The 23,139-nt window shown below is 46.4% G+C and overlaps 1 protein-coding gene across 1 annotated transcript in view; it reads left to right on the top strand.

Moving 5' to 3' along the window:
• The first annotated feature begins 1,439 nt into the window (after positions 1-1,439).
• The window catches only part of ssrp1a (structure specific recognition protein 1a), a 33,119-nt gene continuing 11,419 nt past the window's right edge, over positions 1,440-23,139 (top strand). Inside the window, 13 exon segments of the mRNA XM_090198381.1 lie at positions 1,440-1,749; positions 2,317-2,395; positions 3,423-3,608; positions 14,219-14,324; positions 14,538-14,731; positions 14,925-15,025; positions 15,246-15,375; positions 15,580-15,683; positions 15,843-15,971; positions 16,252-16,476; positions 16,569-16,641; positions 17,856-17,983; positions 18,202-18,243. Coding sequence (XP_090054507.1) covers positions 2,342-2,395; positions 3,423-3,608; positions 14,219-14,324; positions 14,538-14,731; positions 14,925-15,025; positions 15,246-15,375; positions 15,580-15,683; positions 15,843-15,971; positions 16,252-16,476; positions 16,569-16,641; positions 17,856-17,983; positions 18,202-18,243 — 1,472 coding nt within the window. The 5' untranslated portion in view covers positions 1,440-1,749; positions 2,317-2,341.

Below are 23,139 nucleotides of genomic sequence, written 5' to 3'. Positions count from 1 at the left end.
CAAATCTCCCAGGAAAACTTTAAGGGAACCATAGTAAAACGTTCTCAAAACCTCCCTGAAACCAGAACAGGTGACATTTTCACTTTTGTTGTCAGAACGTTTAAAAAACATTATGTTTTACCGGTAAGAAAACGTATGGCTTCATTCCCAGAACCAATGTGAAACCAGAAATGTACGTTCCCACAACTTCCAATGAACCAAATGTGCTATCTGGGATGACTGGAACTTGTCACAACCAATTTCTATCTCTCAGTGATTCTTCCTTTTCATCAAACACATACTTATTTCATTCCCATGATGTTTCATCGGGAGATTTGTAGGCCTACATGTTATGTCGATGCAATATACCTCAGCAAATGAAATCAGTCCAGGTGAATTAAAGTTAAGTGGATAGGGTTTAGGAATAGAGTGTCTGTGTGTAGTCACTGTGCATTTAGGTGTGTGTGTGTGTGTGTGTGTGTGTGTGTGTGTGTGTGTGTGTGTGTGTGTGTGTGTGTGTATGTGTATGTATATGCCTATTTGAATGGTTGCCTGCTTCACTCCTACTTTTCTCTTTTGTGTTATAGTCATTCCTTTGGCATTAGCATTATTGACAGTTAGACTAGTCTGATCTCCTGCTCTCACTTCCACCTGTCAGTTAACGTGTGCCATTGTGTACCCAGAGTGTGAGCTGCGATTGATGTATGTGTATGTGTATGTGTGTGGGTGTGTGTGTGTGAGAGAGAGAGACCAATGTTAAATCTAACAATTTAAAAACAAATATTTAATTATTATCAAAACATTGATATGTGTCTGCTCATAGGATTCAGATAACATAGTATGTTGATATTGGATCAAGGCAAGTCAGTGGAACAAGTGTAATTAGTGTAATTCCTTTGCCAAAGTGGTACAGTAGGCTATATGGGATGGGTCCAATGATTTATATATATACTCTAGATGACATTTAGGGGACGCTGCCCCCGTGCCTCCACGGTCAAGATGCCCCTACCCTTACACTAACCCTTACCATTTTACATGTCATCTTCAATGGGGTAGGGATGTCCCAAAGATCCCGGATAGCACAGACCATCTTGGCACTCCCCACCATTGTAAACAATATTTTGGAAGCTTTAGAAATGCATTTGTTAACGTCTACATTAGTTTTTGCCACATTTATTCAATTAAAACACCTTAATGCATACCAATTAATTATATTATGTGAGCTAAGTATACTTTTTGAGATTACTAATGATACTGCCCCCACTACAACAAAACAATACTTAAATACATGTAATTTTGTCCTTTAAACATTTAATTGAAATACAGTACAATTCCATTCATTCCTACTGAGGACTGCTCCTACTGGGGAGTGCCAATATGGCTGACCGGTGGCTTTATCACCATCCATCCATCATCACAGTGAACCATTATTTTAACAGGTTGCTGCGTGCACCCCTTAGTGGTGGTGAGCAGTCATTGCAGGCGGTTCTGAAAACGATGAGGGTTGCGTTTCATAAAACAAGGCCTTAATAAAGACTGAAAGCTGTAGTATTAAACAATTATAATCTGTTTCTAGAGGAAGCCAATTTGTTTATGTTAGTGTCAGGCGAAAGACCAACACAGCCGAACATCTTTAAAAAGTGTTATTTTCTGGTAAGAAGAACGAAACGGAAGTAAATGCTAAAGTAGCATTGATTTATTTCCGGTGACGTCAGCTCTTGCCTTGACGCTTCACGCGGGAAACGGCGAGGTCTCATCATCACATTTACAGTAAGACATCAAGTTTTTGTTCTTTTTATTTAGGGAGATAAATAGTGGATTGCAAATATATGTGTATAAAACTAGATCAATTAGACAAGTAAAATTGCCCTAGCTACTATTGATCCATAGGAATCAAATAGTTGACGAAGCAACTCAACATCATCACTAGCATGCTAGCCACACTCGACTGGCATCCATTTACTAGCAATCTCGTTACATGTCCAGCTATCTAACGTTCTACGATAGATAGCTAGTTAGTATCTGCATGTTCTAGACAGAAATAAAGCAGCTTGCTCATTGCTGTTCACTTACTACTAAGCCTTTATAACCGCATTGAGTTGTCACGCTAGCTGTCGTATGTTGTTATTGGCTAGCTACTTAGCCTAACTACATGTTTTGATTTTACAAAGCTAGCTAGCTAATTAGATATTAAATGAAATGGCAACAACAGTCTGTGTCACCCGTTGACTCTCAGAGGAATTAGCAAAATAGCTCGATATATTACAACGTGGGCTCCTCTGAATTAACATTGCTAGCTTGCTAACTGTTTGACATGATCTTCCTCTGTGTCCTCAGCTGAGCATCACTTGTAGAGGCAGAGATGGGAGACACGCTAGAGTTCAACGAGATCTACCATGAATCCAAGGGGTCCTGGGTCAGTAACTAGCTATTCAAATGCGTTCCCAATAATATTGCAATAGGTCACAGATTTGGCACATGTTACACATTAAATATGCATTGACGCAAAAATGGCAGACAGTATGCTAGCCAGCAAAATAGAACTAGATTGGCTGAACGTGAAATTGATTTCAATATGATGGAAATATATAGGCCTATGTATGTAGCCTACTGTATTTATCTTTTAATGCAGTCATCTTGGTTTTCATTTGAAGCGTCTGTTTATCCTTTGCTTGTTTGTAGCAATTGCAAAGACATTGGCAACTTTCTATGTCGTCATCTTCGTTCTGAAGTTACCGGTGGTCACAGAGACAGATAAACATCTGGATTCTGGATGTTTAGTTGAGATATTCTGTCTGTAAAGTGACGCGGAAGGACAAAAAACGCATTTAACGATGCTGTTTTAGTAGCGGTCTGAGGCAGTCGGTAAATAACACGCATTTTCAATTGCAACTTTAGTAACAAAGGTTTTGGGAAACAGCTCAGAGACTTTAAAGATGCTCATACAAAGGTTCTAATGACGAAGTTAGCCTTAAGATGCTTTTGGAAAACCGGGCCCTGATTAGTTGAATCAGGTCTGTTAGGCCTGCCAGGGATCAATGTGGAACGAATGCCTGCACACCCTGTGGGTCTCCAGGACCAGGATAGAAGTAGACATGGATATTAGGGTTGGCACTATACCAGTATGAAGAGGACTTAATTCCTTGAGGAAAGCACTCCTAATGTTAGCAACAACTTTTATATTGTCACCCAGAGTCACATTTGTTTATTAGCAAGCAATAGCACATTATATTTGACAAAATTAGGTTTTAAAGGATCATAGAGTGAAGTCTTTGCTTCGTGTTTTCTTTTTACTCAAGGAAAATTGAGTATTGTAGTGGATATACAAATAAATTGCCACAATCTGGCACTGGCACCAACCAAAACTCGGCATAGCTACTAGCGAGTTTGTCAATCGCAGTAACCTAAGTGTATTTATGTGTGTGTGTGTGGTCTCTCTGCAGAACGACGGTCGTCTGCGGTTCAGTAAGCAGAATGTGGTGTATAAGAGCAGTAAGACCGGGAAGGTGGACAACATCCCGGCAGCAGAGCTGTCTGTGGCCACATGGAGGCGTGTGTGTCTGGGACACGGCATCAAACTGGCAACCAGCAGCGGCCATGTCTACAAATACGACGGCTTCAGAGACACGGTGAGGCAGTGTGTGAACGAGTGAGGGAATTTGTTTGAAAATGGTTGTGTGAGCGACTGCTGTGGTTTTGTGTTCATTTGTGAGTTCTGTGTGGGTAGGTGTCGGGTGAGCTTTTAGATAAGTCCGTTGATCTGTTCACACGTGACTGTGTATGTGTATTGTGCAAGAGTGGATCTGTGCGTCTCTGCGTGTGTGAATGTAAGTGCATGTAAGTGCATGTGTGTACAATCTAGCCTTACCAGTGCTGCTACAGATCTCCTGAGGTTAGCCGCTATAGAGAGAGAGAAGTAAAGCTGTTCTCCTGAGGTTAGCTGCTACAGAGAGAGAAGGAAGGCTGGTCTCCTGAGGTTAGCTGCTATATAGAGAGAGAGAGAGAGAAGGAAAGCTGTTCTCCTGAGGTTAGCTGCTATAGAGAGAGAGAGAAGGAAGGCTGTTCTCCTGAGGTTAGCTGCTATATATATAGAGAGAGAAGGAAAGCTGTTCTCCTGAGGTTAGCTGCTACAGAGAGAGAAGGAAGGCTGGTCTCCTGAGGTTAGCTGCTACAGAGAGAGAGAAGGAAGGCTAGTCTCCCGAGGTTAGCTGCTACAGAGAGAGAAGGAAGGCTGATGCAGAATCATCTGGCCAAGTGCATAAAGTTCTGTCAGCTCTCACAACAAGCAACCTCTGACAAAAGTCCCTCAACTTCTATTTGAGGTGAACATTATGAATCAGACACCTTATCGATAGCAACAGTTCATGGTCCTCCTGGAATCAGATTTTTTTTTGACTCAATGGAGGAACGTTGTCAGATAAATTATGACGAATATCTTGCTCGAGCTGTGTATGCAACTGGTTCAGCTCTGATGCTCACAGGCAATGTGTATTGGAAGAGATTTCTGAATGTTCTTTGCCCAGCGTACACCCCTCCAACCAGGCATGCTTTATCTACACATTTTCGGGATGCAGAGTTCAACAGAGTTCAAGTGAAGGTCAAGCAAATCATAGAGAAAGCAGACTGTATTGCAATCATCTCTGATGGGTGGTTGAATGTTTGTGGGCAAGGAATAATTAACTACATCTACACCCCTCAACCAGTAGTCTACAAGAGCACAGACATAAGGGACAACAGACACACCGGTCTCTACATTGCAGATGAGCTGAAGACAGTCACCAATGACCTTGGACCACAGAAGGTATCTGCACTGGTGACAGATAATGCTGCGAACGTGAAGGCTGCTTGGTCTAAAGTGGAGTAGTCCTACCCTCACATCACACCCATTGGCTGTGCTGCTCATGCATTGAATATGCTTCTCAAGGACATCCTGGCACTGAAAACAATGGGTACACTCTTCAAGAGAGCCAAGGAAATGGTTAGGTATGTGAAGGGTCATCAAGTTATAGCAGCAATCTAACTCGCCAAGCAAAGTGAGAAGAATAAGAGCACCACATTGAAGCTTCCCAGCAACACCTGTTGGGGTGGTGTTGTCATCATGTTTAACAGTCTCCTGGAGGGGAAGGAGTCTCTCCAAGAAATGGCCATATCACAGTCTGCCGATATGGACAGCCCCATCAAGAGGATCCTTCTGGATGATGTATTTTGGGAGAGAGTGGTAAGCAGCCTGAAACTCCTGAAACCAATAGCAGTAGTCATTGCATGGATTGAGGGAGACAATGCCATCCTGTCTGATGTTCAGACTGCTTGCAGATGTAAGAGAAGGAATCGGTACTGCCCCGCCCACTTCACTGCTGCTCCAAGCAGAGGAAACTGCAGTTCTGAAATACATCCAAAAGTGTGAAGACTTCTGCCTCAGTCCCATACACGTGTTGGACCGGTGTTTGCCTTTCCAAATCATGTCCTATCAATTGAATTTACCACAGGTGGACTCCAATCAAGTTGTAGAGACATCTCAAAGATGATCAATGGAAACACGATGCACCTAAGCTCAATTTCGAGTCTCGAAGCAAAGGGTCTGAATACTTATGTGAATATGGTATTTCTGTTTTTATTTCATACATTTGTTAAATTTCTAAAAACCTGTTTGCTTTTTCATTATGGGGTATTGTGTGTGGATTGATGAGGGGGGGGGGGGGGATAATTGAGTCCATTTTAGAATAAAGCTGTAACGTAACAAAATGTGGAGATATTCAAAGGGTCTGAATACTTTCTGAATGCACCGTACCTACAGAAATAAGACCGATCCTGCGCCTGTAGCCTGTCTTAGCGTTTGGTTAACAGCTTACTGATTCTGTGAACAGCAAGCCTCACGCAACAGTTTCCTAAATTGGTCTGTTTTTAATCTTTACTTTGCTGTAATAAAGGCTTTACACTTTGCGTTAGACCAGCCTCTCTGGTATTATTCTTTTAATCGATTTAGTATTATTTAATCTGTTACAAATTATCAGACTAATTATGCCTCTAAAATAATAACCCTCCTTTTCCTTAGATCTCCTTTTTTGTTATTACTATCATTATAATAAGTACTTTCATTATTATTAGTAGGCATAGTATAGCAGCCTTGTATAACCACCATCGATCGAGCTGTCGGCCTAAAAGTGCAACCTGTTTAGTCTTAATATTGTAACTTCCTTGGGCCTATATTTCAATACTTATAGGCTATTGTAACAATCAGTCATTTATTTGTTCATGTCATCACACAGCATACGGGTCATTCATGATGTGAAATGTAATCAAGCGTTTTAGTTTTAAAATAACAAAGGGGCCATTGAATAATTGGCGTAAATAATAAATTGGCCTAAACCATTCCGTTTCAGAAATTGCATTCACGAATGAGTGGGACCGTTTTTAGTCTTTGCTGTAATAAAGGATTTACCAAAAAAAAAAAGATTATCCAACACACTCTCTGGTACGCCTAGAATTTATTTTGTGTTTACATTGTTCCAAACGGTCTGAAATTATATTGTAATCTAACAGCACCTGTTTGGCGCACACACAGGCCTAATGTGCACGCCGCGTTTGCTCCATGCCTTCTTTTTCTTGATCTCCGGTATTTCCCATAACTTTCCTCACATCTGACTTCCCCTTTACCTCCTGCGCAACCAGTAAGCATTCCCCCGTTTCAAATGTATTTCTAACGTCATCTGCTTCCATTTTGCGGTGACGTGTTAAGGTGTTCAGAGTTTGTTCTAACCAATTTATTTATGATGTGCTGTAGGTCAGGCCCTAGGGTTGAGGGAATAGGGAATGGTTTCTTCCTAAACAAATGAGGGATTTCGGTAACAGAACTTTTCAGTAAGAAATGACTGTAATAATGTTGCAGCTTCGTCAACAAGGACAGCGCGATCAACACTGATGTTCTCTGGTGGTCTCTGCACCAGTGAGGACAGAGTCAACGGGTGCTCGTCACACAGTTACTCGCTTTAAAATATATATACAGTGCCTTGCGAAAGTATTCGGCCCCCTTGAACTTTGCGACCTTTTGCCACATTTCAGGCTTCAAACATAAAGATATAAAACTGTATTTTTTTGTGAAGAATCAACAACAAGTGGGACACAATCATGAAGTGGAACGACATTTATTGGATATTTCAAACTTTTTTAACAAATCAAAAACTGAAAAATTGGGCGTGCAAAATTATTCAGCCCCCTTAAGTTAATACTTTGTAGCGCCACCTTTTGCTGCGATTACAGCTGTAAGTCGCTTGGGGTATGTCTCTATCAGTTTTGCACATCGAGAGACTGGATTTTTTTCCCATTCCTCCTTGCAAAACAGCTCGAGCTCAGTGAGGTTGGATGGAGAGCATTTGTGAACAGCAGTTTTCAGTTCTTTCCACAGATTCTCAATTGGATTCAGGTCTGGACTTTGACTTGGCCATTCTAACACCTGGATATGTTTATTTTTTAACCATTCCATTGTAGATTTTGCTTTATGTTTTGGATCATTGTCTTGTTGGAAGACAAATCTCCGTCCCAGTCTCAGGTCTTTTGCAGACTCCATCAGGGTTTCTTCCAGAATGGTCCTGTATTTGGCTCCATCCATCTTCCCATCAATTTTAACCATCTTCCCTGTCCCTGCTGAAGAAAAGCAGGCCCAAACCATGATGCTGCCACCACCATGTTTGACAGTTGGGATGGTGTGTTCAGGATGATGAGCTGTGTTGCTTTTACGCCAAAATTAAAGTTTTGCATTGTTGCCAAAAAGTTCAATTTTGGTTTCATCTGACCAGAGCACCTTTTCCACATGTTTGGTGTGTCTCCCAGGTGGCTTGTGGCAAACTTTAAACAACACTTTTTATGGATATCTTTAAGAAATGGATTTCTTCTTGCCACTCTTCCATAAAGGCCAGATTTGTGCAATATACGACTGATTGTTGTCCTATGGACAGAGTCTCCCACCTCAGCTGTAGATCTCTGCAGTTCATCCAGAGTGATCATGGGCCTCTTGGCTGCATCTCTGATCAGTCTTCTCCTTGTATGAGCTGAAAGTTTAGAGGGACGGCCAGGTCTTGGTAGATTTGCAGTGGTCTGATACTCCTTCCATTTCAATATTATCGCTTGCACAGTGCTCCTTGGGATGTTTAAAGCTTGGGAAATCTTTTTGTATTCAAATCCGGCTTTAAACTTCTTCACAACAGTATCTCGGACCTGCCTGGTGTGTTCCTTGTTCTTCATGATGCTCTCTGCGCTTTTAACGGACCTCTGAGACTATCACAGTGCAGGTGCATTTATACTGAGACTTGATTACACACAGGTGGATTGTATTTATCATCATTAGTCATTTAGGTCAACATTGGATCATTCAGAGATCCTCACTGAACTTCTGGAGAGAGTTTGCTGCACTGAAAGTAAAGGGTCTGAATAATTTTGCACGCCCAATTTTTCAGTTTTTGATTTGTTAAAAAAGTTTGAAATATCCAATAAATGTCGTTCCTCTTCATGATTGTGTCCCACTTGTTGTTGATTCTTCACAAAAAAATAAAGATATAAAACTGTATGTTTGAAACCTGAAATATGGCAAAAGGTCGCAAAGTTCAAGGGGGCAGAATACTTTTGCAAGGCACTATATATATATATATATATATATATATATAATTTTTATTAAAAAAAATATGTCTCAGCAAGTCTGAACCAGGCGGCACAATCAAGTCAATTGTGGTTGAACTCCCTCTAGTTATTTGCGCGTAAAGCATCAGACAAGCTCAGAGCCTATAATTGATTTAATTAAAACACACAGGATGTGTCAGTCGAATCATTTATGAAAAAATAAATGTCTAAGAATTTCGACCAATCGATTGGTCGAAAGATCAGACGACTCTTGGTCCACCAAGATTTATTTTAGTCAGGGACAGCCCTAATATCCTCACTGGTTCGACACCACCTCAGCCTACTTCTCATGTACAGTACCAGTCAAAAGTTTGGACACACCTACTCCATTTAATTTTTTTTACTATTTTCTACATTGTATAATAATAGTGAAGAACTCAGCACTATGAAATAACACGTGGAATCATGTAACCAAAGAAAGTGTTAAACACATCTAAATATATTTTAAATGTGAGATTCTTCAAATTAGCTACCCTTTCCCTTGATGACAGCTTTGCACACGCTTGGCATTCTCTCAACCATCTTCATGAGGTAGTCACCTGGAATGCATTTACATTAACAGGTGTGCCTTGTTAAAAGTTCATTTGTGGATTTTCTTTCCTTCTTAATGTGTTTGAGCCAATCAGTTGTTTTGTGACAAGGTAGGAGTGGTGTACAGACGATAGTGCTATTTGGTAAAAGACCAAGTCCATGTTATGGCCCAAGCAGCTCAAATAAGCAAAGAGAAACGATAGTCCATCATTACTTTAAGACATGAAGGTCAGTCAATGTGGAAAATTTCAAGAACTTCAAAAGTTTCTTCAAGTGCAATCGCGAAAACCATCGAGCGCTATGATGAAACTGACTCTCATGAGGACCGCCACAGGAAAGAAATACCCAGAGTTACCTCTGCTGCAGAGGATAAGTTAATTTCAGATCAAGTTCAGATTTCAGCCTATATAAATACTTCACAGAGTTCAAGTAACAGACACATCTCGACATCAACTGTTCGAGGAGACTGTGTGAATCAGGCCTTCATGGTCGAATTGCTGCAAAGAAACCACTACTAAAGGACACCAATTAGAAGATGACTAGAAGATGATTAGAAGATGAAACACAAACAATGGACATTAGACCGGTGGAAATCTGTCCTTTTGGTCTGAGTCCAAATTAGTTTTTTGTTGTTGTTCCGACTACCATGTGTTCGTGAGAATGGAGTGGGTGAACGGATGATCTCTGCATGTGTAGTTCCCACCGTGAAGCATGGAGGTGGTGGTGCTTTGCTGGTGACACTGTCTGTGATTTATTTAAAATTCAAGGCACACTTAACCAGCATGGCTACCACAGCGATACACCATCCTGTCTGGTTTGCACTTAGTGGAGCTATCGTTTTTCAACAGGATAATAACCCAACACACCTCCAGACTGTGTCAGGGCTATTTGACCAAGAGGGAGATTGATGGAGTGCTGCATCAGATGACCTGGCCTCCACAATCACCCGATCTCAACCCAATTGGGATGAGTTGGACCGCAGAGTGAAGGAATATCAGCCAACAAGTGCTCCGCATATTTAGGAACTCCCTCAAGATTGTTGGAAAAGCATTCCTCATTAAGCTGGTTGAGAGAATGCCAAGAGTTTGCCAATGTTGTTTTAGACGTTTTTGTTACATGATTCCATATGTGTTATTTCATAGTTTTGATGTCTTCACTATTATTCTACATTTTAGAAAATATTCACACACAAAAAAAACCTTGAAAGAGTAGGTGTGTCCAAACTTTTGACTGGTACTGTATAGACAATGTGTTGAATGTCTGTGCTGAACAAGTAATGATAATGTATTTGAATTGGGACTGGTGAATTGCACTGATGACATATGACATATGTTTACTAATTTGGTACCTCTTGTAAACAGCACTGCACTTACCCTGAGTTTGCTTTGCACTGATCTGGACTCCACTGTGTTAGCCGTAACTGGGTCTATTCACAAGGCACAATTTACAAAACCTAAACAAAGGGGGCCGACACACTGGGAGGGACAATCCTGTCCAATAGAAAACACTTGTTTTTAATTTCCTGTTGCAACACCTGGTGTCCACTAATGCATAGAACCCTGGTGTCAAGATCTCATGGCAACATCTGTGTTACAGAGCATCTTATTAGTTAGGGGGAGAGGAACAGGGGTGTTGGAATGGAACACATAGGGGACAGGGAGGGGTGGAGGGAGGATTGGGACCATGTTTTTTGGGGGGGCAGGAGGAAATTGGTGTGTGTGTGCGTGTGGAGGATGGGGAGGCTGGGATGAGTGATTATTATGGCTGTGTCATGTAAGCAACAGCACTCTGCCAAAGGAGTAATGAAGGATGGTGCTCTACATATTGGAGCTGATGAGGACAGCAGGAACACACACACACATTATGTACATCTTTACATAGTTACCGGTCACTCATTACACACACGCACAGATTTATATCCCGTATATACTATATAATGTAAACTTAGATCTGTATATACGGGCTGTCACACACAAACACAATGTCTTCATTCATCTTTACAAACACACGCACCGATGCTGTCAACACACTGATCTGATGTTCTATACACACACAGATGGACACGCATTCACAGTCTGGTGAATATTCTCTCTCTGTCCAACACACACACACACACACACACACACTGTGGGCTTTCCCACTCTCTACTAACCGAACACAGGGGTTTTCAAATGGGGGTTTTCAAACTGGGGTCCAAGGTACTGCAGAGGGTTGGCAATGTTTTAGAAAAGTCTACAGGAACAGTTGGCCTGCTAGCTATTCTTGTTCATCCAACGCTGGGGGAGTAGATGAATGGATTCATTGCTAAAATCTCAAACAATCCATTTTAATATGGAGGAAATTACAGTAATTTCAGCTAATTTCAGAGTTTTTTCTGTATAGAAAATTCTTAGGCGGGTCATCTGAGTGCACATTTTTGGGATGGAAAAACAGTTTGTGTCAACTTAACCCTTTACGCTCGTGGGAATTGGCCTATATGGAGAAGTAGGGCTGGGACGATACCAGTATTGCGATACTCGTTGGTATCGTGGCAAGGAAACCAAGCAGATTTATCTTCTTTAGGAGAACAGACCAAATGATGATGTCATCCTGAGTCGCATTTGATTGACTTTCCTTGTTAAAGCACACTATAATCACTATAATCGACATAAAACAGGGTTTTAAAGGACCAAAGAGTGTGTGTGTGTGTGTGCTTCGTGTTTCCATTTTTGCCATGTAAAAAAATATTGCTTTACTTGTATCATCCCTAATTGGATAGGAAATGTTTCTTACAGAAGAAATATGAAAAACATATTCATAACTATGGTAGCAATTGAAAAGGGACAGTTTTGAGTATATGGGAAAATTATTAGACCAAAGGTGTGAACAGAACAGAACAGTTCAGCTGACACAAGACTGAATAAAAAAAAATCTCCCCAATTTTTGTCAAAAACAATTGGTAGGTACAGTCCTATCGCTGCAACTCCCGTACAGACTCGGGAGAGGTGAAGGTCGAAAGCCGCACGTCGTCTGAAACACAACCCCGCCAAGCCGCACTGCTTCTTGGCACAATGCACGCTTAACCCGGAAGCCAGCCACACGCACCAATGTGTCGGAGGAAACTGCAAAATTGTCTCAACTTCGTGCCAACTGTTTAGAATAGCTGGAAATTAGTTTAGAATCTGAAAAGGTTTCTCTCGACTCAGTGGGGGAAAATGTGTAGAATTACAGCAAAATGTTCTCGCCACTGCCAATATACAGCACCTTCACCTCTAGCTAACGGGCTCTGTTAGAGTTCACACTTCCAATGAACTGTGAGGAGGTCAAAATAATGAAACTACCAAATCAATGTGGATGACTTTTACCTGATGACAAGGCATCTATTGTTTTGCTAACATGATGGGGTCGCTGGTTTTCCTGGTCAGGGGTCGCTGGTTTTGCTGGTCAGGGGTCCCTGGGTCGCCGGTTTTCCTGGTCAGGGGTCGCTGGTTTTCCTGGTCAGGGGTCCCTGGGTCGCCGGTTTTCCTGGTCAGGGGTCGCTGGTTTTCCTGGTCAGGGGTCCCTGGGTCGCCGGTTTTCCTGGTCAGGGGTCGCTGGTTTTCCTGGGCAGGGGTCCCTGGGTCACCGGTTTTCCTGGTCAGGGGTCCCTGGGTCACCGGTTTTCCTGGTCAGGGGTCCCTGGGTCGCTGGTTTTCCTGGTCAGGGGTCCCTGGGTCGCCGGTTTTCCTGGTCAGGGGTCGCTGGTTTTCCTGGGCAGGGGTCCCTGGGTCACCGGTTTTCCTGGTCAGGGGTCCCTGGGTCGCTGGTTTTCCTGGTCAGGGGTCGCTGGTTTTCCTGGTCAGGGGTCGCTGGTTTTCCTGGGCAGGGGTCCCTGGGTCGCTGGTTTTCCTGGTCAGGGGTCGCTGGTTTTCCTGGTCAGGGGTCCCTGGGTCGCTGGTTTTCCTGGGCAGGGGTCCCTGGACAAGAAAAGTTTGAAAACCCCTGACCTAACAGACCAGCTGATAGGTGCATAAGCTCTATTTCCCACACGTTCTCCTTTTCCTCTCTCAAAAACACACACATACACACACTGTCCTTTCACATACACACACACATACACACACTGTCCTTTCACATACACACACACACACACATACACACACTGTCCTTTCACATACACACACACACACACACACACACACTGTCCTTTCACATACACACACACACACACACACACACACTGTCCTTTCACACACACACACACACACACACTGTCCTTTCACACACACACACACACACACACTGTCCTTTCACACACACACACACACTGTCCTTTCACACACACACACACACACTGTCCTTTCACACACACACACTGTCCTTTCACACACACACACACTGTCCTTTCACACACACACACACACACACTGTCCTTTCACACACACACACACACACACTGTCCTTTCACACACACACACACACACTGTCCTTTCACACACACACACACACACTGTCCTTTCACACACACACACACACACACACTGTCCTTTCACACACACACACACACACACACTGTCCTTTCACACACACACACACACTGTCCTTTCACACACACACACACACTGTCCTTTCACACACACACACACACACTGTCCTTTCACACACACACACACACACACACTGTCCTTTCACATGTGGAAGTGATTGCGGTGTGTGTCTGGGTGCTCCAGCTCTAATCGGGCCGGCAGGATAAATAAACGGGCTGATTGTAAGCTGCGAGAAAGAGAGCGCGACCTGAAGGAGAGCACAACCAGAAGGGGAGAGCGACCAGATTGAGCTGTGATTAATTAGCCTCCTCATCAAGGGGGAGGAGAGAGGGGTGTTTCTTTGTTTTTCACTGAATAGTGTGGGCAGTAAGAATTTAACTGAACATCTTTTCTCTCTGTTTTCTATTTTGCTTTCTCTCTGCCTCCCCCTGTCGTCTCCCTCCATCCACCCCCCCTTGTCTCTCGCTCCCTCCCTCCCCCTGTCGTCTCCCTCTACCCCCCCCTCGTCTCTCGCTCCCTCCCTCTCTCTGCAGGATTATGAGAGGATCTCTGAGTTCTTCAAGGCCAACTACAAGGTGGAGCTGACAGAGAAGGACATGTGCGTGAAGGGCTGGAACTGGGGCACTGCTAAATTCTCTGGTAAACAACACCCTCTAAATGTCACTGAACACTTATCACACAACACCAACAGAGGATCTGATCATCCTGCAGTTCCCTCCTGGCTGGCAGGTTTACAAAACAACCCTTTTCATCTCTGGATCTCTCTTACTGATCCGTTGTAGCATTCCGCCAGCTATGTAGTGCATTATGGGAGCTGTGGTTTTTGAACCCCTCTTTCCCCTCTCGCCGCAGGTCCATTGTTGTCGTTTGACGTGAATGACAGCTCCGTGTTTGAGATCCCCCTGGCCAGCGTGTCCCAGTGTGCCACCGGGAAGAACGAGGTGACGCTGGAGTTCCACCAGAACGATGACTCTGAGGTCTCTCTCATGGAGGTCCGTTTCTACGTCCCCCCCGGGCCCGCAGACGAGGGGGCAGACCCCGTGGAGGTAACCCACGCTCTACTCTGTCCTGCTGCTGGCTGAAAATGGAGTGATCGTCGGTGCCTTACTGGCTTCCCCCCAGCAGATGGCGCCACCGCTACAGCTGTCCCTATACTCAGAAACAGTCCATTTTCACCCCAACGTCATTGATGCGGTGGTTATTCCTGTTTTAACCCTGTGTCCCTGTCCTCCCTGTCAGGCGTTTGCCCAGAACGTGCGGTCTAAGGCAGATGTGATCCAGGCTACAGGAGATGCTGTGTGTGTCTTCAAAGAGCTGCAGTGCCTCACACCCAGGGGCAGGTACTGTGGCATCAGCACCACGAACCACTACTCATCAGTATTATCCGTCGTTGTTTTGTTGAATATTACTCTCCATTTATCAGATTGATCCACATCGTTCGCTTTGCTCAACGCTAGCCCCCCCCCCAAAAATGAAAACCTACCACATACTAGACAAACACCAACTTTGAAGGCAGGCCTCCCTCTCGTTCACCCACGTTCTTCTCCCTCTGTGCGTCAGGTATGATATCCTCATCTACCCGGCCTTCCTGCACCTCCATGGTAAGACGTTTGACTACAAGATCCCCTACACCACCGTGCTGCGTCTCTTCCTGCTACCAAGCAAGGACCAGAGACAGATGTTCTTCGTTGTAAGTGTGTGTGGGTGTGTGTGTGTGTGTTTGAGGTGAGTGGTTGACAGTCGAGTGTAGATTGTGTTAAGATGGTGTCGGGGGCCACCGAATGTGCAGACAACACAGTGTAAATGCAGTCATTCTCACTTCAAAGCCCTTGCCATCGTCTTCGATTCATAATCATTCTGTCTTCTTCTATGCCCCCCCCCCTGCCGTCTGTAGATCAGTCTGGACCCGCCCATTAAGCAGGGACAGACGCGTTACCACTTCCTCATCCTGCACTTCTCTAAGGAGGAGGAGCTCAAGCTTACCCTCAACATGAGCGAGTGAGTGGGAGAGTGAAACGACAGCAGCTCAACACCGCATGGGAGAGGGAGAATGAACGCTTAATGCAATGTCTGTTTCCCTCTTCTCTCCCCCTCTCTCTTTGGGCCCTCTCCCCTGTTCTTTCTCCCTCTCCTGCCCCTCCTGCTCCCTCACCGAAGGGAGGAGGTGGAGAAGCGTTATGAAGGGAAGCTCAGCAAGAACATGTCAGGCTCTCTCTATGAGATGGTCAGCAGGGTGATGAAGGCTCTGGTCAACAGGAAGATCACTGTGCCCGGAAACTTCCAGGGGTAAACACACACCGACACACCGGATCGCCAACACATACACGCACAACACACACCCGCGATCACCAACGTACGCACGCGATCACCAACACACACGCGCAATCACCAACACACACACGCAGAATCACTTGCAAAATATGCACCAATGTTCCTCCTCTCTTCCTAAAGTGTAAACCCTTTGGGCCTGTACACTGTTCCTCTGCCGAGGCATGACATTATAAACGCTCCAAGAAACACTGTGATGTCCCTCAGAATAACTGAGTCTGCCTCCTCTCCCCTGTAGCAACACCCCTGGGGCCCAGTGTATAACATGTTCCTACAAGGCTCAGTCCGGCCTGCTCTACCCACTGGAGCGGGGTTTCATCTACGTCCACAAGCCCCCAGTTCACCTGCGCTTCGAGGAGATCTCCAGTGTCAACTTCGCCAGAGGCACCACCACCACGCGCTCCTTCGACTTCGAGGTGGAGACCAAGCAGGGGAACCAGTTCACCTTCAGCAGCATAGAGAGGTATTGGAGGGGACGGAGAAACGCGCAGCACACAAGCTCCCGTGTTGATTCTGCGTCGAATTCACGGTTCCTGTTTCTCTCTCTCGTCACAGGGAAGAGTACGGGAAGCTGTTTGACTTTGTCAACGCCAAGAAACTCCACATCAAGAACCGAGGATTCAAGGAGGTAACCTTTAGGAGATGGAGACTGTGGTGGACATGCATTCAACTCCTCTCCAAGATAAATGATGTGTTTATAAATATTGATGATGTCACTCTCTTCTTGTCTGTCTGTTGTGTACCCCTGAAGAAGAAGGTTGGTATGGTTACGGGGGTGTGGGAGTGTTGGCTTGATTTTTGGTTTGGAGCGATTACTGCTCGCATGGTGTGTGTGTTTGGGGGGGGGGGGGGGGGGGGGGGGCTTGTGTCTGTGTATGTTTTTTTTTTGGGGGGGGGCTATAATTCTAATCATGGTGGTTGATTTCAGTGAAGAACCATGAATGATTTACTAATCGGTATATGATTGCTGATTATGCTTATCCACAGATGTGTTTTGGAGAGTGTGTGTGAAAGAGAGGGGTGTCTGGTCTCGTTCTTCTATCCTCATGGGGACCGGAAACCCCTAAATTCTCCAAGGATAGTAAAACGAGGGGAAAAAAATCTCCGTTGTGGGGACATTTCCCAGAAAATCTATTTTAGGCTTAGGGGTGAGGACTAGGGTTAGGGAAAATAGGATTTTGAATGGAAATGTAACTTAGGTCCCGACGAGGATAGTAAAACGTGCTGTGTTTGTGTGTGGGGGGTGCTGCCTGCATTGTCTTGACTAATGTATTGCCCAAGGCATTGCAGTGTGTTAACTGAAAGATGAAACACATCCTCTAAACCAAATACAGGAAGTCCTGATTTTTACTCCCAGAATGCTCTCTGGTAATATAAACAGCCCACTCTGTCCATCAGTGCCCCACTCCGTTGCCCTGGGTGGTAGTCGCCACGGCAACAAACTATTACCTTGAGGTCACCTGACTGGTAAAGAACTACAAAGAACTCCACTTCCTCCAGTTTGTCTCGCTTCTTAGCTTTTAACTTAGGGAGAATCTCATTACATTGCCTTGATTCCTCGCGTCCTCTCTCGAATCCTCCTCAAAACACATTAGATGAGGTCAGAGGTCTTTGACCTTCTCATCCAATGGGTTTTAAGGACGTGAGGAATCAAGGAAATGCAATAGAGTCTCCCTCATTCCCAGCAGTAGTCCTAAAGGTAAGGAGGTAAGGAATTGTAAAGTGTTGGAACACAGCCCCTTCTGTACAGTAACCTGCTGTCCATAGGAAGAGATACAGGGCCTTGGAGCATCATGGGTAGTGTAGTCTCTGATTCTCTGCTGCCCCCGACATGGTATAAAGGCTAAGAACAACGAGTACAGTGACTCAGACGACGATAAGCACAATGCCTGCCTGGAGAGGATGAAAGCCGAGGGCAAGATCAGAGAGGAGGGAGACGGCAGCAACGACTCAGACGAAGAGACCGGTGAGTGACAGCTCCCGCAGCTATTAGGGTGGCCAGATCGTTGATTGACAGCTCCCGCAGCCAATCAGGGCCTACCCTAATAGAGCTCAATGGGACTCATTCATACATGAAGAGATTTAAATCCGTCATAGGTCTGGCTATTGTGAGCTAGTTGTGTCGCTGTCCAAGAGAGCAGCGGGTTTGGGGGAGAACTGTGTTACTGATGTTCTCTCTTCTTACTAGATGAGTCTTCAACCCTGGAGAGGAGAGTGATGTCGCTGAGGAGTGAGTTTATACCCGTCATCCCTCACTCACTCTCCCATTGCCTACTCAGCCCCCCCCCCACCCCCCTCTCTCTCCTCTCTAACAGTATTCCTCCCCTCTCTCTCCTCCCTCTCTCTCCCTCTCTTAACAGTATTCCCCCCTCTCTCCCCCTCCCTCTCTGTTTAACAGTATTCCTCCCCTCTCTCTCTCCCTCCCTCTCTCCCTCTCTGTTTTAACAGTATCCCTCCCTCTCTATCCCTCTCTGTTTAACCAGTATTCCCTCCCTCTCTCTCCTTCCCTCTCTCTCCCTCTCTTAACAGTATTCCCCCCTCTCTCCCCCTCCCTCTCTGTTTTAACAGTATTCCTCCCTCTCTCTCTCCCTTCCCTCTCTCTCCCTCTCTGTTTAACAGTATCCCTTCCCTCTCTCTATCCCTCTCTGTTAACAGTATCCCTCCCCTCTCTCTCCCTCCCTCTCTCTCCCTCTCTGTTTAACAGTATTCCTCCCCTCTCTCTCTCCCTCCCCCTCTCTCTCCCTCTCTGTTTAACAGTATTCCTCCCCTCTCTCTCCCCCTCTCTGTTTAACAGTATTCCCCCCTCTCTCTCTCCTTCCCTCTCTCCCCCTCTCTGTTTAACAGTATTCCTCCCCTCTCTCTCTCCCTCCCTCTCCCCTCTCTGTAACCATATCCTTCCCTCTCTCTCCCCCCTCTCTCTGTTTAACAGTATTCCTCCCCTCTCTCTCCCCCCCTCTCTCTGTCTAACAGTATTCCTCCCCTCTCTCTCCCTCCCCTCTCTCTCCCTCTCTGTTTAACAGTATTCCCCCCTCTCTCTTCCCCCCTCTCTGTTTAACAGTATTCCTCCCTCTCTCTCCCTCCCTCTCTCCCTCTCTGTTTAACAGTATTCCTCCCCTCTCTCTCCCTCCCTCTCTCCCTCTCTGTTTGAGCGGTCTTCCACCCCCCTCTCTCCCTCCCTCTCTCCCCCCTCTCTGTTTAACAGTATTCCTCCCCTCTCTCCCTCCCCTCTCTCCCTCTCTCTGTTTAACAGTATTCCTCCCCTCTCTCTCCCTCCTCTCTCTCTCCCTCTCTGTTTAACAGTATTCCTCCCCTCTCTCTCCCTCCCCTCTCTCTCCCTCTCTGTTTAACAGTATTCCTCCCCTCTCTCTCCCTCCCCCCTCTCTCCCTCTCTGTTTAACAGTATTCCTCCCCTCTCTCTCCCTCCCCCTCTCCCCCCCCTCTCTGTTTAACAGTATTCCTCCCCTCTCTCTCGTCCCTCTCTCTCCCTCTCTGTTTAACAGTATTCCTCCCCCTCTCTCTCCCCCCTCTCTGTTTAACAGTATTCCTCCCCTCTCTCTCCCCCCCTCTCTCTGTTTAACAGTATTCCTCCCCTCTCTCTCCCCCCCTCTCTCTGTTTAACAGTATTCCTCCCCTCTCTCTCCCCCCCTCTCTCTGTTTAACAGTATTCCTCCCCTCTCTCTCCCCCCTCTCTCTCTGTTTAACAGTTATTCTCCCCTCCCTCTCCCCCCCTCTCTCTGTTTAACAGTATTCCTCCCCTCTCTCTCCCCTCTCTCCTCCCTCTCTGTTTAACAGTATTCCTCCCCTCTCTCTCTCCTCCCCTCTCTCTCCCTCTCTGTTAACAGTATTCCTCCCCTCTCTCTCCCCCCTCTCTGTTTAACAGTATTCCCCCCCTCTCTCTCTCCCCCTCTCTGTTTAACAGTATTCCTCCCCTCTCTCTCCCTCCCCCCTCTCCCCCTCTCTGTTTAACAGTATTCCTCCCCTCTCTCTCCCCCCTCTCTCTGTTTAACAGTATTCCTCCCCTCTCTCTCCCCCCCTCTCTCTGTTTAACAGTATTCCTCCCCTCTCTCTCCCTCCCCTCTCTCTCCCTCTCTGTTTAACAGTATTCCCCCCCTCTCTCTCCCCCCTCTCTGTTTAACAGTATTCCTCCCCTCTCTCTCCCCTCCCCTCTCTCCCTCTCTGTTTAACAGTATTCCTCCCCTCTCTCTCCCTCCCCTCTCTCCCTCTCTGTTTAACAGTATTCCACCCCCCCTCTCTCCCTTCCCTCTCTCCCCCTCTCTGTTTAACAGTATTCCTCCCCTCTCTCTCCCTCCCCTCTCTCCCCCTCTCTGTTTAACAGTATTCCCCCCCTCTCTCTCCCCCCTCTCTGTTTAACAGTATTCCCCCCCCTCTCTCTCTCCCTCTCTGTTTAACAGTATTCCCCCCCCTCTCTCTCCCCCCTCTCTGTTTAACAGTATTCCCCCCCCTCTCTCTCTCCCTCTCTGTTTAACAGTATTCCTCCCCTCTCTCTCCCCCCCCTCTCTGTTTAACAGTATTCCTCCCCTCTCTCTCCCTCCCCTCTCTCTCCCTCTCTGTTTAACAGTATTCCCCCCTCTCTCTCTCCCTCTCTGTTTAACAGTATTCCTCCCCTCTCTCTCCCCCCCCTCTCTCTCCCTCTCTGTTTAACAGTATTCCCCCCTCTCTCTCCCTCCCCTCTCTCCCTCTCTCTGTTTAACAGTATTCCTCCCCTCTCTCTCCCTCCCCTCTCTCTCCCTCTCTGTTTAACAGTATTCCCCCCTCTCTCTCTCCCTCTCTGTTTAACAGTATTCCTCCCCTCTCTCTCCCCCCCCTCTCTCTCCCTCTATGTTTAACAGTATTCCCCCCCCTCTCTGTTTAACAGTATTCCTCCCCTCTCTCTCCCTCCCCTCTCTCTCCCTCTCTGTTTAACAGTATTCCTCCCCTCTCTCTCCCTCCCCTCTCTCTCCCTCTCTGTTTAACAGTATTCCCCCCTCTCTCTCTCCCTCTCTGTTTAACAGTATTCCTCCCCCTCTCTCTCCCCCCCTCTCTCTGTTTAACAGTATTCCTCCCCTCTCTCTCCCTCCCCTCTCTCTCCCTCTCTGTTTAACAGTATTCCTCCCCTCTCTCTCCCCCCCTCTCTCTGTTTAACAGTATTCCCCCCTCTCTCTCCCTCCCCTCTCTCCCTCTCTCTGTTTAACAGTATTCCTCCCCTCTCTCTCCCTCCCCTCTCTCTCCCTCTCTGTTTAACAGTATTCCCCCCTCTCTCTCCCCCCTCTCTGTTTAACAGTATTCCTCCCCTCTCTCTCCCCCCCCTCTCTCTGTTTAACAGTATTCCTCCCCTCTCTCTCCCCCCCCTCTCTCTGTTTAACAGTATTCCTCCCTCTCTCTCCCTCCCCCCTCCCCCCTCTCTCTGTTTAACAGTATTCCTCCCCTCTCTCTCCCCCCCCTCTCTCTGTTTAACAGTATTCCTCCCCTCTCTCTCCCTCCCCTCTCTCTCCCTCTCTGTTTAACAGTATTCCTCCCCTCTCTCTCCTCTCTCTCTCCCTCTCTGTTTAACAGTATTCCTCCCCTCTCTCTCCCTCCCCTCTCTCTCCCTCTCTGTTTAACAGTATTCCTCCCCTCTCTCTCCCCCCTCTCTCTCTCCCTCTCTGTTTAACAGTATTCCTCCCCTCTCTCTCCTCTCTCTCTCCCTCTCTGTTTAACAGTATTCCTCCCCTCTCTCTCCCTCCCCTCTCTCTCCCTCTCTGTTTAACAGTATTCCTCCCCTCTCTCTCCCCCCCTCTCTGTTTAACAGTATTCCTCCCCTCTCTCTCCCTCCCCTCTCTCTCCCTCTCTGTTTAACAGTATTCCTCCCCTCTCTCTCCCTCTCTGTTTAACAGTATTCCTCCCCTCTCTCTCCCTCCCCTCTCTCTCCCTCTCTGTTTAACAGTATTCCCCCCCTCTCTCTCTCCCTCTCTGTTTAACAGTATTCCTCCCCCTCTCTCTCCCTCCCCTCTCTCTCCCTCTCTGTTTAACAGTATTCCCCCCCTCTCTCTCTCCCTCTCTGTTTAACAGTATTCCTCCCCTCTCTCTCCCTCTCTGTTTAACAGTATTCCTCCCCTCTCTCTCCCTCCCCTCTCTCTCCCTCTCTGTTTAACAGTATTCCCCCTCTCTCTCCCCCCCTCTCTGTTTAACAGTATTCCCCCCCCTCTCTCTCCCTCCCCTCTCTCTCCCTCTCTGTTTAACAGTATTCCCCCCTCTCTTTTTAACAGTATTCCTCCCCTCTCTCTCCCTCCCCTCTCTCTCCCTCTCTGTTTAACAGTATTCCCCCCCTCTCTCTCCCCCCTCTCTTTTTAACAGTATTCCTCCCCCTCTCTCTCCCTCCCCTCTCTCTCCCTCTCTGTTTAACAGTATTCCCCCCCTCTCTCTCTCTTTTTAACAGTATTCCTCCCCCTCTCTCTCCCTCCCCTCTCTCTCCCTCTCTGTTTAACAGTATTCCTCCCCTCTCTCCCCCCCTCTCTGTTTAACAGTATTCCTCCCCTCTCTCTCCCCCCCTCTCTGTTTAACAGTATTCCTCCCCTCTCTCTCCCCCCCCTCTCTGTTTAACAGTATTCCTCCCCTCTCTCTCCCTCTCTGTTTAACAGTATTCCTCCCCTCTCTCTCCCCCCCCTCTCTGTTTAACAGTATTCCTCCCCTCTCTCTCCCTCTCTGTTTAACAGTATTCCTACCCTCTCTCTCCCTCCCCTCTCCCCCCCTCTCTGTTTAACAGTATTCCTCCCCTCTCTCTCCCCCCCTCTCTGTTTAACAGTATTCCTCCCCTCTCTCTCCCTCTCTGTTTAACAGTATTCCTCCCCTCTCTCTCCCCCCCTCTCTGTTTAACAGTATTCCTCCCCTCTCTCTCCCCCCCTCTCTGTTTAACAGTATTCCTCCCCTCTCTCTCCCTCCCCTCTCTCTCCCTCTCTGTTTAACAGTATTCCTCCCCTCTCTCTCCCCCCCTCTCTCTCCCTCTCTGTTTAACAGTATTCCCCCCCCCCTCTCTCTCCCTCTCTGTTTAACAGTATTCCTCCCCTCTCTCTCCCTCCCCTCTCTCTCCCTCTCTGTTTAACAGTATCCCTCCCCTCTCTCTCCCCCCCCTCTCTCTCCCTCTCTGTTT

Source organism: Oncorhynchus mykiss, chromosome 14 (assembly GCF_057628025.1).
Source record: "Oncorhynchus mykiss isolate SJ-2025 chromosome 14, ASM5762802v1, whole genome shotgun sequence".
Taxonomy (NCBI): Eukaryota; Metazoa; Chordata; class Actinopteri; order Salmoniformes; family Salmonidae; genus Oncorhynchus; species Oncorhynchus mykiss.
The sequence above is the reverse complement of the archived record's forward strand: the minus strand, read 5'-3'. Positions and strand labels throughout refer to the sequence as shown.